Source organism: Aspergillus homomorphus (assembly GCF_003184865.1).
Source record: "Aspergillus homomorphus CBS 101889 unplaced genomic scaffold BO97scaffold_17, whole genome shotgun sequence".
Taxonomy (NCBI): Eukaryota; Fungi; Ascomycota; class Eurotiomycetes; order Eurotiales; family Aspergillaceae; genus Aspergillus; species Aspergillus homomorphus.
The window spans coordinates 529,780-546,407 of NW_020291903.1; the positions used below are offsets into that span (position 1 = coordinate 529,780).

The following is a 16,628-nucleotide window of genomic DNA, read 5'->3' on the forward strand; positions in this document are numbered from 1 at the left end:
GATGTGTTGGTGGTAGAAGAAAAATGTCGTGATCCCAAGAGAGTAGTGGTACGGCAGTTTGAACACTTGCAGTACGACCGAGTAGTTTGCCTTGGATCTGACAACTTGTTTAGTAGGACAAGGAAGGTAATTCTAAGTCCACACGGCGGTCACGGGTTGGACTTGAAGACGTGAATCAAACCCATCATCTGCAATGAACGAAGGCCAACTGGGATTACAGGCTACCATGCCATTTATGGGTTGAGTTAGTATCCCCTCGGGGCACGTGCTGCCACAGTCTTGCAATATCATTTTACTTGTGCTTCATATCTGAGATAAAGGAACATGGTGTGGGTTGAGAATCACAGCATGGCGGGTCTTTCAAAGTATTATTATACTATTTCACATTTTGTATTCCGTTTGACCATGAATTTGAGATCAAATATGTGGTACAATGAATACAAGGACTATGATCTAGCTATGCAGGTATACATATACACGGATATCATATCAATCCAACACCGAATCCTGTTTACTCCAATAAAAGTACACATCAGGATACAACTTCGGACCGAGCCCCTCTGTACTTTGAAAATTAGTACATGCATCCTCTGGACTATCGGCCATCAAATGTCTCATTGCTGGTTGAAACAGCTCGTCGTCCCCAACCACTGAAGAGCCCTCCTCCGTTTGGCGGCTCCGTGGGTGCTTTGGCTATACCTAAGCTGGAGGACGATCGTCCAAGGAACGAATTTCGGGCCTCCGTCGGTTGGCCATTCCGCGACACCGCCTTGCGCAGTGCATCGAGCTTTCCCTTAACTTCTTCGAGTTCCTGTCGTGCCACTGCTTCCGCAGTCTTCGCGTTCACCAGTTCCAGAAGCAACGCTTCTTCCGCTGCTGGCTTGTTGTTCTCAGTTGCCAGCACTGACTGCAATCCCAGGCTACTGGACCGCTTGTTAAATGTGCTTTGCTGACTCTTCTGGCTCTTCTGCGAGTTGGTCCGCACCAATCTGAGTTCTCGCAGACCTGTACTCGTGTATCCTTCGCTGGTGTCGCTCGTAGGAGATCCATAGGACTCTGGTGGAGTATCCGAGGTACGAGTTTTGACGGTGCGCAGCTCGCGTACCATGCGTTCCAGGCGCTGTCGCTCCCGATAACTATCCTGGATCCGGCCACGCGCTTCTCGGAGCTGTTCCCGCAATGACGAGTTATCTTTGTCGATCTCGTCAATTCGTCGTGTGAGACCTGAGCATCGGCTGGCTTCTGTCGCATGCATCTCCTTCCAACGCTTGAGGTCATCCCGGAGTTGTTGCTTTGTCTGATCCATTGGGACATGCTTCGCGGATTCTACCGTGGCGAAGCGTGCGTCGGCTTTGTGAACCAAGTCCATTGGGGGCTCATCGCTGGTCCGTTTGATGTACTCCAACATTGACTTGGCCAGCGCTTGGTCTTCCTCACGCTCCTCACGCTCCTGCTGCAATTCGCGCGTCAGATCCGCATGTTGTCGTTGCAGATCACTAAGGGCCATTAACAGATCCTCAATCTGCGTGTGAAGGTCGCGGTCCTTGTGTTGCGACATTGCAGATTTCGCACGCGGCTTCGGCGCGTCCGTCGATAGCTCTGTCGGTGCAGTGCTAGCGTCGGATATCGACTCAACCGAGTTGAGTGTGGAGGTCATGCTTTGTTTAGACGCCGATCGCCGGATAGCCGCGCTAGCGGCGTTAGGGTTGAGATTAACCGACTTGGTGGAGTTGTGGGAGGAACCGGCCCAAAGCCGCCCAAGGAATCGTGAGGCTGTGGCTTGCATCTGGGGGAAAGAGATACCGGTCGGCACACCCTGGGACTGATTATAGCTGGCCTCCAAAGCTTGGAGACTCTCCTTCGTAACAAGCGATGTGAGGGAGACAAAATCGTTGACAAATTCGTCCGCATGACAAGCGTATCTGTAACTTATTAGCTAAGACGTCGAGGGCCCTCGTCAGCATTTTACGTACGTGTCCCAAAGACTTCTTGACAACAAAAGCTGCATGACGTCCTCAAATTCGGCACAAGCCATGATCTTCTTTTCGTTCCGCGTCATCAAAGAAAGAGCAACACGCATCAAAGTCTCGCAGGCTCCTTCAAGGAAGATCACATCGTAGATACGAAGAAGCATTGGGAGCGGACAAGCGACGGCAAAGAACGATAGAAACCACTGTGAGACATAAACCGGCTCCACATTGAGTGCCTCAAGGTGTGCGAATAAGCCTGGCCGTAAACGGGACAATAGGTTCTGGAATTGATAGACCCGAAGATGGAGGCCCGAAAGGTCCGGGAGGTAGCAAGTTCGCAGGTCATAATGGTCCATTAACCTGATGCCGTTAGTGTTAAGTTTGCATTCATGCGCGATGAAAGAAGCCTTACCGCACAAGCACGCAGAATGCTTCTGCATCCGTCATATGCATAAGCAAGGGACCAACGACAAAGCCTAATCCTTGACAGTAGCCGATCTTCGTGTCGTAGAGACTGAAACATTTCAGTACTCGACCAAGCATCTGTTGTCCTTCACCATTGGGGTCACGGAACATCTCCACGTTGGGGAAACTACGCCCTATATCCTTGCCGATCAGACCTTCATACGGACTTGTTTCGCCACATAGTCTCTGGTATTCATATAGCAATGTCGAGTCTCGGGCTCCTGCCAAGCTGGGCCACACGACACCACGCAGGGGAGGCGGGACACCACTTCTAATCTTGTTCGAAGTCAATGTCGGGAGCCGCTGAGCTGTTTGAGGATAGTCTGCGACCAGGGCTGCCCAGAATTCCAACTCGGTCATAGGCGGGGGAGGTAATTGCGAGTATCGGAGAGATGACCGGGGATCCTCGTCTATCAGGCGCTTAATTTGATGCAAAGACTGAGATCGGGACTGCCTTTGTGTCACTTGCTGGGCGTGGGACTTTTTCGGCAAGCCCGACTTGGGATTGGTCGCCAACGCATTGTTTTCCTGTTCAAGGCGTGCCAATAGAAGCGCGGTTGACTAGTTCATGTCAACCGGTGCACCACTTCGAGATATTCGTTCTGAGATACATACCTCGTCTGATCCCTCACAACGAGGCTCCTGCTCTTCCGACTTCTCGAGTTCCTCCCAGTCTACCGCATCATCTTGTCGATCATGTTCCCCACTCCTGCGGGATCGAGTCGAGCTGGTTTCATCGCGATATGCGACTGGCTGTAGCTCGAATATCTGTGGGTCTTGGGTTGGTGTGGTCCTTGCGTCAGTCTCTTCGTCGCTTGAGTTCTCGCTTGTTGGCGTAGTCACGTCGATCGGGGTGGGAGGAATGTCTAGCGTCCGCCAGTCGGGTTGTGTGTCTTCTGAGTTGGAAGTCAACGGTACGGTCACCATGGAATCGGTGTCATGCGACACCGTATGTGTCGAGTCCGAATGGACATGAGTTGGAATTTTATCGGAGCTCTCGACGGCCATTGTGACTCTTTGATTTGTGATTATGATAGTTTTCTCACAGACCCCGTCGGTACATTCCTCGAAAAGATCTAGCCGGCAGGGGGATTGGCACAGAGGGGGTTGGTTTGTTGATGGGCGCGACAGAAGCGGTGGGGTTAGTTCGAAAGGGAGACGCGATAAGGAAGATGGACAGTCGGAAGAGGGGCCGTCAATGGTGACAGCATATCTTGCGTGGATCGGTTTGGTGCTTCTGCTGTTTGTTTGATTCGAGGTGAACAATCGCCTGGTCTGGTCGTTTGCGTGATTGTAATGGGTGTCAGAGGAAAGGATGGAGGGGAAGAGAAAGTCCAGAGGAAAAAAGAGCAGGGAGAAATAAAAAGGGACACGGCGTTATTTTGGGGGGGGGGGGGGGGGAAGACGAGGGGAGGTTTCAGGGCCAGGAATTGGGGAACGAGCAAGAGAGTGAGTCGCGATGAAATGGTTTAGTGTTAGTGTCGGCCACTAGCAACGCTTACACTCTTGCCTCCCCCTCCTCCATTCAGGGGCCGCCGTCGCTTTTTGAGGGCATCCACCGAGCCTCGCCCCGTCGATCGCTTGCCAATAATCATCCTCCCTATCAGCCAGCAGCAGCACGACGGGCGGAATTATGCGCTGTTTGCCCACTCACTCATTCATACTTTCTATAATATACTGTACAGACCGGGCATTTGTTGACTGGCATGGAGTCTGATAGCTGTCCGCATCGTGAACCATGGAAAGTGTCTAATTTAACCCCAACCCCCGTTCCTTGTTCGAAATGGGCACTAAACTACCTAGTCTATAGGTATGAACAATTCTTGCCCTATTTGATTATCCATCATCGCACTCTTCCAGGTTCCCGTGACCCTAGTCTGTTCTACTCGGCAGCCAACCGATCCAACTTCTAGGACCCATATGACTGCAGAGGTATCATCGCCTGGGCGATTGATCCACTATCACTCTGCTAGTACTGCAGATGACGGGCAGAAAAATGGAACAGAGGAAGCATAGACACCACTGATTCGATAAGATGATCTGACCCAACATCAAACACTCAACTGCGACATCGACCGCAGCAGGTTGGTCATCTTCAGTGTAGGCATGTTGGTGTGAATTTCACATGCTGACGGAAAGAACTGGAAGAGACTACCCCTGAATGTAATTCTCAAACATGGTTTAATGTGTTTCAAGTGCCCGAGAGAGCATCAAGTCAAAATGTGATTGGATAACACCTGAGCAAAGAGTGGTATGATTGGTCTTGGCGATATCGGTTTGAGTCTGCTTACCATACGTTACCGCCGAGATTCCGTCAGGGTCCGAAACGTCCACAGATTCTAGAAGGCGTGCGGATAATTCGGGCCAGGGCCAGGAAGGGCATGGTGGTAGAACCAAGTAAGCTTGGTGTCACGACTGACTCACGATGTTGTCTCTGTTTATAGATCATTGAGATCCACTCTTCGAGGTCATGGACTGCGTCGTGCAGGCAGTACTCAATAGAACACACTTCACATTGCTGAAGACTAATCCGAGATTTTGGGTCTGATAACCTGGTGCGCATATATGTATTGTGCACCCAGCCCCGGCGTCACCCCCAGCTGAGGTATCAACAGTCCTTGCACCTTCCAATATAATACAGTAAATCGCCTTTAAGATTAAGTTGAATCCGTATCAAGGTAGAGCTAAGGGTTGTGTGACTGATTGAATCAAGTTACTTCGTAGAATGACTGATAAGTTGGACTTTTTTGGCCAGCTCAAGCGTGGCAGCTAGCGGTTGTCTAGGGAGACTCCTCATCTCAGCACTGACATCTGCCAACCCGAAAGGAACTTTAATATGCAACACAGGGAGATCAAAATCTCGCGTGGCCTTCTTCAAGGGGAGAAGCACACAAAGCACCTTTAAAGCGACTCCTCGCTTTGTGCTAAGAATAACCAGTGGTTGAGTGAATGACGGGCTGATTTCCCTTTCCCCGCGCCTGGTCCAATGGTCCTTGCATGTTTTGGTCGCTCCTTCCGCTTTGGGGCTCAAGTGTTTGTGATTTACTCTTTTAGGTGAAGCGGGCGCCACTCGCGGGGCGGACCAACCTTGATCCGCACCGGTCGCCGTCAGTTTCTTTGAAACGCCTCTCAATTGCATCCAGCGCGTCAACAAAGAAGGACGACAACCAACTTAACACGGTCGACAACAAAGGTAACCAGTTGGGGGACAGGTTACTCCTTCATAACACCTATCTATCCCCTCTTGTATATCCCCTAGCCTTCGCCTGCGAGGCTTCCCCTGTACTAACTCTCCTCGTTCCCCTATCTTCTTGTCACTCTTTGCCATCCTTTTCCCTCGTTCGCTCTTTTTCACACGCGCGCCCAGCGTTTTCTCCCCACAATGGATGATTCCATGGTGGAGTCCGTCTTCGAGGACGATGGAAGTTCAGACTTCGCCCCCGAACCCGCTCCTGTATGCGTCGACCCTGTACCAATTCGTCGTCCGAGTTACTGATGATTACGTGAATGCGATACAGAAACCCAAAGCCAAGTCGGCTCCTAAAAAGGCCGCAGCTACCAAAGCAGCGACTAAAAAGCTCACTCAGACCAAATTAACGGCCAAATCCGCAGCGAAAGCGGCACCCAAGAAACGAACCAAGCCTGACAGCGACGATGACATGGAAGACGCTGACCGCATGTCCGATATCGATTCCATCATGTCTCACACTCCACCTAAGAAGGCCAAGAAAGCACCCGCTGCTTCGAAGAAAGGCGGGAACAAGCCGCTTGCCGACGTTGAGAACGAGTCGTTTGGAAAGGCCGATTCCGCGGAGGCCCCTGATGGTGTGGCTGTTGACGCATCAGAGAAGTTCCAGAGGGTGAGGCCTGGTTATAACTTGGCGGGTTTAAACACCGTAGCTGACTCTTGGCTTACCAGCTTAATCCCCGCGAACACATCCTTCTACGTCCCGATACCTATGTCGGATCCGTCGAACGCACAGAGCAGCAAATGTGGGTCTACAACTCAGAAATGGATGGAATGGAATATCGTGAGGTCTCGTTCGTTCCAGGTCTCTACAAGATTTTTGACGAAATCGTGGTGAACGCCGCCGACAACAAACAAAATGACGACAGCATGGATGAAATTCGCGTGACGGTCAACCGGGAAGCAGGTGAAATCAGTGTGTGGAATAACGGCAATGGTATCCCCATCGAATGGCACAAAACTGAGGATATGTACATCCCGCAGCTGATTTTCGGCAATCTTTTGACCTCGTCCAACTACAACGACGACCAGCAGAAGGTCACAGGTGGTCGTAACGGTTACGGTGCTAAGCTCTGTAACGTCTTCTCCACCGAGTTCATTTTGGAGACTCAGGACTCGCGCCAGAAGAAGAGATACAAGCAGACATGGACCAACAACATGATGAACTGTGGAAAGCCTAAAATTACAGACGCCAAGGGTGAAGACTACACCAAAGTTACATTCAAGCCTGACTTTGCCAAGTTCGGAATGACTGGCATGGATGATGATTTCGAGGCGCTTGTCAAACGTCGTGTTTATGACTTGGCTGGAACCGCGAAGGTGGCTGTCAAGTTGAATGGAACACGCGTTCCTGTGCGAAACTTCAAGAAGTATATGGAGATGTACACCAAGGCTATCAGGAGAGAGCGAGGCGAAGAGGGTGCGGGAACCAAAGATGAGATCATCACCTGCAGCCCGGATCCTCGCTGGGAGGTCGGTTTTGCTGTCTCTGATGGCTCTTTCCAGCAAGTGTCGTTTGTCAATTCCATTGCAACCACCCAAGGAGGTACACACGTGAACTACATCGCAGATCAGATTTGTAACAAGCTGTCGGAAACCGTCAAGAAGAAGAACAAGAACGGTGCTACTCTGAAGCCAGCTCAGATCCGCAATCACATTTTCATCTTTGTCAACGCACTGATTGTCAACCCCGCTTTCACCTCCCAGACCAAGGAACAACTTACGACCAAAACGTCTCAATTCGGTAGCAAATGCGTTCTTGAAGAAGATTTCTATAAGAAAATCCTCAAAACTGAAGTGATGAATAACATTCTGCACTTCGCCCAGCAGAAGGCTGATCAGATGTTGAAAAAAAGCGACGGTGGTCGGCGCAGTCGCATGAACAATCCCAAGTTGACGGACGCCAACAAGGCTGGCACGAAGGACGGTCACCACTGTACACTGATCCTGACTGAGGGTGAATCCGCCAAGGGTTTGGCCGTGGCTGGACGATCAGTTGTTGGGCCCGACCTGTTCGGTGTCTTCCCGCTTCGAGGAAAGCTGCTCAACGTGCGTGATGCGTCCTTCGATCAGATCTCGAAGAACGCGGAAATTCAGAATATCAAGAATTTTATCGGCCTCCAACATAAAAAGGAATACACCGACACCCGCGGCCTTCGGTATGGCCACTTGATGATCATGACTGATCAGGATCACGACGGTAGTCACATCAAGGGTTTGCTCATCAATTTCCTCCAAGCTCAATTTCCAAGTCTGCTGAAAATTCCTGAGTTCCTCATCGAGTTCATCACTCCCATTGTGAAGGTGTGGAAGGGTGATCCCAAGAATCCCACCAAACAACGCTCTTTCTTCACCATGCCGGAATATGAGGCGTGGAGAGAAGAGCACAAGCATGAACGCGGCTGGGACCACAAGTACTACAAGGGTCTGGGTACCAGCACCACTGAGGATGCTCAGGTCTACTTCCGTGACCTCGACCGTCACTTGAAGGAATTCCACACTTTGCAAGATAATGAGGCTCAGCTCATCGAACTTGCTTTTTCCAAGAAGAAGGCCGATGAACGAAAGGAATGGCTCCGGCAGTTCAAGCCTGGAACGTTCCTCGATCACACGGTTTCCAAAATCACGTATACCGACTTCATCAACAAGGAGCTTATTTTGTTCAGCATGGCAGATAACATTCGCTCTATCCCTTCGGTTGTTGATGGTCTCAAGCCTGGTCAGCGCAAGGTCTTGTACACTTGTTTCCGCAAGAATTTGAAGAAGGATATGAAAGTTGTCGAGCTTGCTGGTCACGTTTCAGGCGCGACTGCGTACCATCACGGTGATGCATCCTTACAGCAGACCATTGTCGGTCTAGCACAGACTTTCGTCGGTTCCAACAACATCAACGTCTTGGAGCCTAGTGGTAACTTCGGTAGTCGTCTCCAGGGTGGATCCGACTGCGCTAGCGCGCGTTATATCTACACTCGACTTTCTCCGTTTGCTCGCCGTGTCTTCCACCAAGCGGACGAGCCTCTCCTGACATACAATGTCGATGACGGAGCTACGATCGAGCCGGAGACCTATGTGCCAGTTGTCCCTATGATTCTCATCAACGGCGCTGATGGTATTGGCACAGGTTGGAGTTCTTCTATCCCCAACTATAATCCGGAGGACATTGTGGACAATCTGAAGCGTATGATGGACGGTGAGCCGACCAAGCCTATGCAACCTTGGTTCCGTGGCTTTACTGGCGAGGTCACCGACATCGGTGGCGATCGATTCAAATTCAGCGGAGTCATCAAGGAAACTGGGGAGAAGGAAGTGGAAATTACGGAACTCCCTATCCGTACTTGGACTCAGGACTTCAAAGACAAATTGGAAGACATCATCAAGGCCGACAAGACACCCTCTTTTATCAAGGACTACAAGGACTACAACACTCACACCAAGGTTCATTTCGTCATCCAGCTAGACGAAAAGAATATGAAGGCCGCCTTGTCAGAAGGGTTGGAAGAAAAATTCAAGCTTTCGAAGACCGTTGCCACGACTAATCTAGTTGCCTTCGATCCCGAGGGCCGGATCACGAAGTATGCTACAGTCGATGATATTCTCAAGGAGTTCTATGCCGTTCGGCTCAAGTTCTACGAGCGACGCAAGCAACACCAGCTTTCGGAGCTGCAAAAGGATTTGGATAGACTCAGCAATCAGGCGCGCTTCGTTCAGATGATCATCGATGGGGACTTGGTCGTCTCAAAGAAGAAGAAGTCTGTTCTCGTTCTCGAATTGAAGGACAAGGGTTTCAAGCCGTTCCCCAAGGTTGTTCAGGCCGTCAAGGCAGGCGAGACTGAGCCAGCTCTTGAGGATGAAGAGGAGGCAGTCGACGATACGGACGCTGACAGTCTTTCCAATGCCTACGATTATCTGCTCGGCATGGCCATCTGGTCTTTGACACAGGAGCGTGTGGAGAAGCTCCGCAAACAAATTGGTGACAAAGAGTTGGAAGTTGACACATTGATCAAGTTGTCCAAGGAGGACATCTGGAGAAAGGATCTGGACGATTTCATCAACGAGTGGCGATTCCAGCTGGAGGACGAAGCCCGCCGTGAGCGCAAGGTCATGCAGATGGGTCGTCGTGCCTCGTCCAAGTTGATGACTGCCGCCCGTGGACCCGTGGGTCGCAAGCGCAAGGCAGCTCTGGACGAGGACCCAGATGACGAAGATTTTGCTGCGCCGAAGACTAAGAAAGCAGCAGCGAAGAAGGCCGCACCCAAGGGAACTTTGCATAATTTCTTGAGCAAGTCACCTGCTAAACCCGCGGCGAAGCCAATCGACGATGACTCCGACGATGATTTCTTGGAGGTCCTTCCCAAGAAGAGCCGCGGTGGAGTGAAATCTGAATCTGTCGAGAAGGAAGACCCAATTTCTGGCGATTCTGACGTCGAAGTCTTGCCTAAGAAGAGCCGAGCCACTTCCAAGGCCTCCGCTAGGGTGAAGTCTGAAGACCCTGAAAGCTCCGAAGTCAAAGAAGCCCCCAAGCGCGGACGGAAAGCCAAGTCGAAGCCTGCGGATGACGGTGACGACGACCTAGACGACGATGCCTTCTTGGAAATTGCCAAGGCTCAGGCTTCTGAGGCCGCGAAGTCTTCCCCGAAACCGGCGCGGGCGGCTCGCAAAGCAACCAAGTACACGGCCTTAAGTGATTCGGACAGTGACAACTTAGATGATCTGCTGGGAGACGTGAGCAAGATGGTGAAGGGAATCGGTGGCACCGCGGGCGGGTCCACATCGGATTCTCTTCAGCTGTTCTCGGAGCGGTCCGGACCTGGCAGCCGCTCAGGACTGCAGAGTAGCACCAAGCCGGCCAAGGCCTCTCCTGACTTTGATGCGGACGAGACCGACTACAGCAAGCTGGTCCCCCAGGGCTCGCCGCGGCGGTCCCTTCAAGTGAAGTCAAAGGATCCCGTCACTGTTCTGGATGATAGCGAAGAGGAAGAGCCTGTGAAGCCAGTAGCTGCTAAGGCGAAGCCGGCCGCCAGGGGTAAGGCTGCTGCATCAACTGCGGCGAAACCGGCAGCTAAGCCGCGTGGTCGCCCGAAGAAGGATGCTACCACCAAGGCCGCAGCTGCAGCACCCACAAAGCAGACGACACTATCCCCTGCTGCCAAGGCGTATGCTTCTAAGCAGGCGAAGTCTAGCGCTGCTGCGAAGAAGAAGCAGTTGGCGGATGATCTGTCGGACGATGATATCGATGCCATGGCCAATGACATTCTGGACTCGCCGGCGGCTCCCGTCAGTCGGCCTTCGCGACGCACGGCAACCACAAAGAAGAAAACGTATGTGATTGATGATGATGATGATAGCGATGATATTGTTGGGGGAGGTAATGACTCGGGGGAAGACTTCGAAGATAGCGAGTGAGTGGTGGGCATGCAGGAGGGATCTCGCGATGCTGAGCGTCTAAGGGGATTTCTGGCTCCGTCGGTGCAGTAGCCCTCTTCGTTGTCCTTTCTTTCTTTTTCATTATCATTTCTGTTCTCATTTCTTTACAACTGGATCTATATTCTTTGTTTATTAATAGGATGTGTTTATAAATTGCGATCGGGAAGAGATATTCCTTGCAGGCGTTTTTGTGTATCTGATGGGTCGGTCGATCCACTCACTCTAGTTCAAGGTTGGATGGAAACGAAGCGGAATGGACCGACATTTTCTACTGGTGACTTTGCAAATTTCACCCTCGTAAGGCCGTAAGGCGACAGTCCCGGACTTCAGGCCGAGCTCCGGCAGCCCCTCATCTTTCATAGGCGGACTATAGTTCCTGACCGGGATAGTTCGAGGAGTTAGGACTTAGTTCCCTTGTCTGGTCGTCCAGGAAGTGGATCTGGTGGGTCGCAGGACGGCGTTCCTCCGGTCTTGAGCCAGCTTTTGCGCTCGATTTCTCACTTCTCATCACCAGCCATTAATCAGCGTCGCCTTTGGCGGTGCTAACCATGTCGTCAGGGTCGATCTCTCGATTTCCATTTTTCAGCCGACCTTCCTCTCTGTCCTTTTGGTGCTGCAAGTCCACCTGTAACGGCGTTTCGTCTGTCTTACTGACCTCTCTCCCATGCAGGCCTACCTTCAGTATCGCCGCATCGGCCAAGCCGTGCGCAAACAGCTCGAAGAAGATTATCCGGATTTTCTCCGAGCAGAAAAGACCGATGATCTGTCCAGGGGGCATGCTGCGGGCAACAGTGTTGGCTGGAACGCACAGCAGCAGCGGCCTTACGTTCAATTGCCCGGAGTGCAGCTGAAGGAGGTTATCGAAAATGACGGAACCGCCTCGTCCATTCTCCTTGTCGAATGGGAACACGATCAAGATCCCGTCAACCCCCGCAACTACAGTCTCGCCTCACGAATCTCAGCGACACTGCTTGTGACTGCCCTGGCGTTTGCTGTGGGATGTGCGTCGTCCATCGAATCTGGTGTTATGCCCCAGAATGCCGCGGCGTTCCATGTCAGTGATGTCGTCGCCTCTCTCGCGACGGGCACATACTTGCTTGGATTTGCAACTGGTTCGTTGGTGTCTGGTCCTATGTCGGAGGTTGTTGGCCGAAATGCCGTCTACACGGGGTCTCTCACCCTGTTCATGATCTTCATTATGGCCTCCGGACTGGCACCGAATATCGGCGCGCAGTTGGCCTTTCGGTTTCTCGCCGGGGTCTTTGGCTGCCCTCCGTTGACTTGCGCAGGAGGGACCATCGCTGATTTGTGGAATCCTTTGGAAAAGACTCTTACGTTTCCTCTTTATGCTATCTTATCGTTTGGGGGGCCTGTTCTCGGTCCAGTAATTGCCTCCTACATGGGCGAAGGCACGCTCTCCTGGCGGTGGACGAATTGGATCATCCTAATCCTTGCCGGCTTCATCTTTGCATTAATCCTTCTGTTCCAGCCAGAAACCTACGGCCCTCTCTTACTCAAATGGAAGGCGCGCCATCTTCGGAACATCACGCGTGATCCTCGCTATAAATCAGCCATGGATCTCCAGAAAACCGCTCTGCTGTCTAGAATCAGTCATGCGTGCATCCGCCAGTTTAGCCTTACCATCCATGAGCCTATTATCCTGTTGATTTCTCTTTACATGACTGTGATTTACATTGTACTGTTCACCTTCTTCGATGGATATACCTACATCTTCTCCGACATTCATGGTCTCTCGCAGGGCCTCACAAACATCGTCTGGGTAGCGATGTACGTGGGGATCTGTCTCGCAGGCATCTTCGTCCCGATCATCTACCGCTGGACGAAGCGTGAATTCGAGCAAGCCGCCCTCTCACACTCTTCTTCTTCCTCTTCCTCGTCATCATCCGACGACGAACGGATCGATCCCAACCCGAACAATCCACACGAACAATCCGAACCCACCTCGGACAAGAAGGTCCACCGCCATCACCACCACGCACCACGTCCCGAGAACCGTCTCTGGTTCTCCATGATCGGCAGCCCGTTCATTCCCATCAGCCTCTTCTGGATGGGCTGGACGTCCTACTCGAGCGTATCGATCTGGTCGCCGATCGTAGCGTCCGCCGTCTTCGGGTTCGGCACCATCACGGTGTTCATTTCCTCGTACATGTACGTCATCGACGCATACGACATCTACGCCGCGTCCGCACTGGGCTTCATGACGGTGTCGCGCTACTGCGCCGCCGGAGGGATGACGGTCGTCGGAGTGCCGTTTTACCAGAACATGGGCGTCCACTGGACCCTGACTATCCTGGGAGCCATCAGCGCGCTGCTGGTCCCGGTGCCGTACGGGTTCTACCGCTGGGGCGAGAAGATCCGGGGGTGGAGTCGCTTCGCTGTTTAACGGCCTTGCATATGCTGCTCGTTTCGTTGGTCGGTCAAAATAGACTGCGGGGGTATACGTATGTATGCCTGTATGTTTTCTCACCATGTCGTACAAACACCCTACTCCGCCACCGCCACACCCAGCTCGGGAAGTATCTACGGTAGCTAGCTTCGGCCGTGCGTCCTCCTCGCAGCAAGCTGTTTGTCACTCCGGCTGCCCGTTTGTTGTGGATTGCTTGTTGCAAGTTTACTCCCCGCATGCCTAGGCCCGGTTCCTTTCTCCTCTCTTCCGGTTGAACCAAGCCAGAGGACGATGGTACCACTGACCGAGTCTCGAACTCGAGTGTTTCACGAGTAATAAATGACTATAGTTATAGCAAGAAGATAGATACACTAGACAGAACCGCACAGCAAATAAATAATCCACAATCTATAGCCCATACACAAACTTACTATCATGCATATCATACACCCATGTAACCTAAACTCCATCGGAAATAGTACTCCCGTTTAGACCGAACCAAGAACAAACGTGAAAACCGATCCGCAAAGAACCCACAACCCGAGAAAACAACAATCAGAACAGCTGTTCGAGTGAACGAGACAGGCACGATGGCTTGCACTTCAGCCCAAACCGGCAGCTCAATCCCCTAGATAAGATTGCTTTAATTCTATCACCCGTAAAGACAGTCAGCGCTCACTCCTCCACTAAACCCAAGAAATCACCCAGGTGGGTGGGTAGTGTAGCGTAGCGTAGCATAGCAGTTTTCCATTGCAGGTACTGTACATACGATAAACACTCTCGATGATCAACAGCAAAGCAGCTAGCCAGCTAGCCAGCCAGGCAGTCTATCCGGGATCCTTCGCATGCGTTGCGCTGATGAAAATAGTCCTGCGCTGGGGCGACTAGTATTGTTGTTTATATAGCAGGAGCAGGAGCAGAGTCTATCGGCTTGTTCCAAGACGAGCTAGAGTTTGCTGGGCGGATGGTTACTATACCGTGGACATCTAGTACCTCCTTACATCAGTCTGGCGAGGATTTCCACTTTGGTGGGAGGGTAATGACTTTGCTTTGCGCGGAGGGTGGATCTATTCTTGCGGATGTAGAGTATCTATGCTATTGACTGCTTATAGACGGGTGCAACAGACCTGCGCTGTTGCGAAGTTCTTTGGACGGGTGATTTGCTGGGTTAGCTGACTGAAAAAAATGGGAGAGAGAGGTTAGATTACATCCTCATGTCTTTCGATTTTCAAATATGTCCTGATTGAACATTTCTTCATTTTTGCGATGCTAATAATCGCCACTCCCGAGATGAATACACCAGAGATAACAAAAGATCAACAATCCCGCCAACACCATGCTAAATTCCCGTCTCCGAATTCGCTAACAGGTAAGGAATCATCCGATGGAAGAAAGAGAATCCTGTGGATAGACAGACACGTAGGACCACGGCTCAAAGGACGCTCCACGGGCCTATACTGTACCTACAGCCAGCATAGGTATAAAGCAGTTGTCTACTGGTCAGCTCAATGGGGCGCCCTCTGATCAAGATGCGTGGCAACGGCAGGACCCTCTCGACGTGTTCCCTGTCTGTTCAGGAGCAACAAGGACAGAGCAGTGTCAAGCTCCTCATCCGTATAGTGACGAAGGATCAGATAGAGATAGATCGCCCTCTCGTCACCGTGAGCGAGAACATCTGCGATATCTGTTTCCGAGTGATGACGGGGGCCCCATGAGAAAGGGTCCCCTCTTTTGTTGCTGGGAATTAAGGCAGTTGCAATCTCAGTCTCCGGGCAATGATGGGTAGTCCATGGTGAAGGACCCTCCCTCTCGTCACCGTCAGCGTCGATCATCACCATGTCCGTGTCCTCTTTGTCTCCCTTCGTTGTCCTGGTGTTGGTGACCTCGGCCGTGGGCATCGTTTGGAAGCGCTCGCTGCTGGGGTTCGCACTTTCCGAGGCTTGGTGAGTGAGCGTGGTCTGGGTCGGCGGGGAGGTGGGAGGGGTCGCCTGCTGTAGTTGCGGGGTGTTGAGCGCTGTGAAGGTCTGGAAGGAAACGGGCGTCGAGCAGTTGGAGTTTCGGAGGGAGGGGAGATCGCTCCAACTTTGTGAGAAGATGGATGTGAGAAAGATGCCATGACAGACTCAAATTGCTATCAAAGTGGGTGTGTTAGACGTACCTGTTGTCCTCCCTATCTTGCACACTGGGGCTGGAACAAGATGCTGGCCTAGGAAGCTGGAGTTTGCGATACTCCTTCCCTCTGATGGCTTCCTGGCGAACGATCTCCCTGTCGATCTTCCAGGATTCATATCCGGGCTGTCCTGGCCGGATACATTCCGAAGGGAAGTCGGGTCCGAAAATCGGCACGAGGACATATCGCAGCTCGAAGAACCAGTTTTTGGCAAGGGCTTTGACGCATTCGAAGGGCATCCAATATCCTAGCCTAAGATATTAGCTGGCGATCACGAACAGCGAACAGCGCAATTACCTTGGGTGGCGAGGGTTCCGCCGGTGATGTTGTAGGAAAGGTCCTTGAGGCCGGGGTTCGCGTCGAGGAATTTTTTGGGAGCCGTCTGCAAGCGTGAGAAGAAGTTAGCCGCGGCGATAATGTGGCAAGCTAAGTATATTACCTTTGCGAGATTGTTGCACTTGAAGAGGTGTGTCACGCGAATACGCCCACTGATGTAGTCCCATAACACGTAACGAGCCACACCACGCCATAAAAACTGATACGCGAAGACTATACATGGTCAGAATTCTGTTCTCCATTTGAATGTTATCGTCTTACCTCTGAAGTCATCACGTCCTGTTTTGTCATTGAACTCCCTCTTGTCGCTGCGGTATAGATAGGTATGTGCATAGTCCATGAGCTTGCCCTGGGGGTAGATGCAATGCTCCTCATAGAATTCGGCGCAGGTCTCGTAAGGAGGATAGTTTACTGGGCCTTGGGGTGTGCCGGGTTCGAACTTGGGAGTGTCTTTGCCGCGTTTTGGACTGTCTGGCACAAGGGTCTTCATGGTGTTTGTTCGGCTGACCGAGACTGGACTAGTGAAATAGGTTCCACTTGATTCAGGCTCAGAGTTACACAAAGAGCTTTTGGGAAGCATGAGCTTGGAGGAGAGAGGAAAGAAAGTTG

At 51.7% G+C, this 16,628-nt stretch overlaps 4 protein-coding genes across 4 annotated transcripts; 2 read left to right on the top strand and 2 right to left on the bottom strand.

The window, feature by feature from the left end:
* Positions 1-442: 442 nt before the first annotated feature.
* BO97DRAFT_390253 (putative GTPase activating protein (Evi5)) lies at positions 443-3,786 on the bottom strand. Its single transcript, XM_025693756.1, has 4 exons — positions 3,051-3,786; positions 2,383-2,996; positions 1,974-2,330; positions 443-1,922 (listed from the first exon to the last, which is right to left on the bottom strand). Exons 1-4 carry the CDS (start codon positions 3,441-3,443, stop codon positions 596-598), a joined length of 2,691 nt encoding a protein of 896 aa, XP_025551703.1. The 5' UTR covers positions 3,444-3,786; the 3' UTR covers positions 443-595.
* A 1,801-nt stretch (positions 3,787-5,587) lies between these two features.
* Positions 5,588-11,372, top strand: BO97DRAFT_368662 (DNA topoisomerase 2). Its single transcript, XM_025692709.1, has 3 exons — positions 5,588-5,889; positions 5,954-6,295; positions 6,355-11,372. Exons 1-3 carry the CDS (start codon positions 5,818-5,820, stop codon positions 11,083-11,085), a joined length of 5,145 nt encoding a protein of 1,714 aa, XP_025551704.1. The 5' UTR covers positions 5,588-5,817; the 3' UTR covers positions 11,086-11,372.
* A 398-nt stretch (positions 11,373-11,770) lies between these two features.
* On the top strand, positions 11,771-13,510 carry BO97DRAFT_390258 (MFS transporter; the record flags this gene model as incomplete). The annotated part of the gene is made up of 1 exon (XM_025693757.1): positions 11,771-13,510. The coding sequence occupies one exon, from the start codon at positions 11,771-11,773 to the stop codon at positions 13,508-13,510; it is 1,740 nt and encodes a 579-aa protein (XP_025551705.1).
* A 2,388-nt stretch (positions 13,511-15,898) lies between these two features.
* BO97DRAFT_308632 (putative APSES transcription factor Xbp1) lies at positions 15,899-16,482 on the bottom strand (the record flags this gene model as incomplete). Its single annotated transcript, XM_025691185.1, has 4 exons — positions 15,899-15,930; positions 15,981-16,065; positions 16,123-16,232; positions 16,281-16,482. Coding segments are annotated over 4 exons (429 nt in total), but the record flags the coding sequence as incomplete, so codon positions are not given.
* Positions 16,483-16,628: the final 146 nt, after the last annotated feature.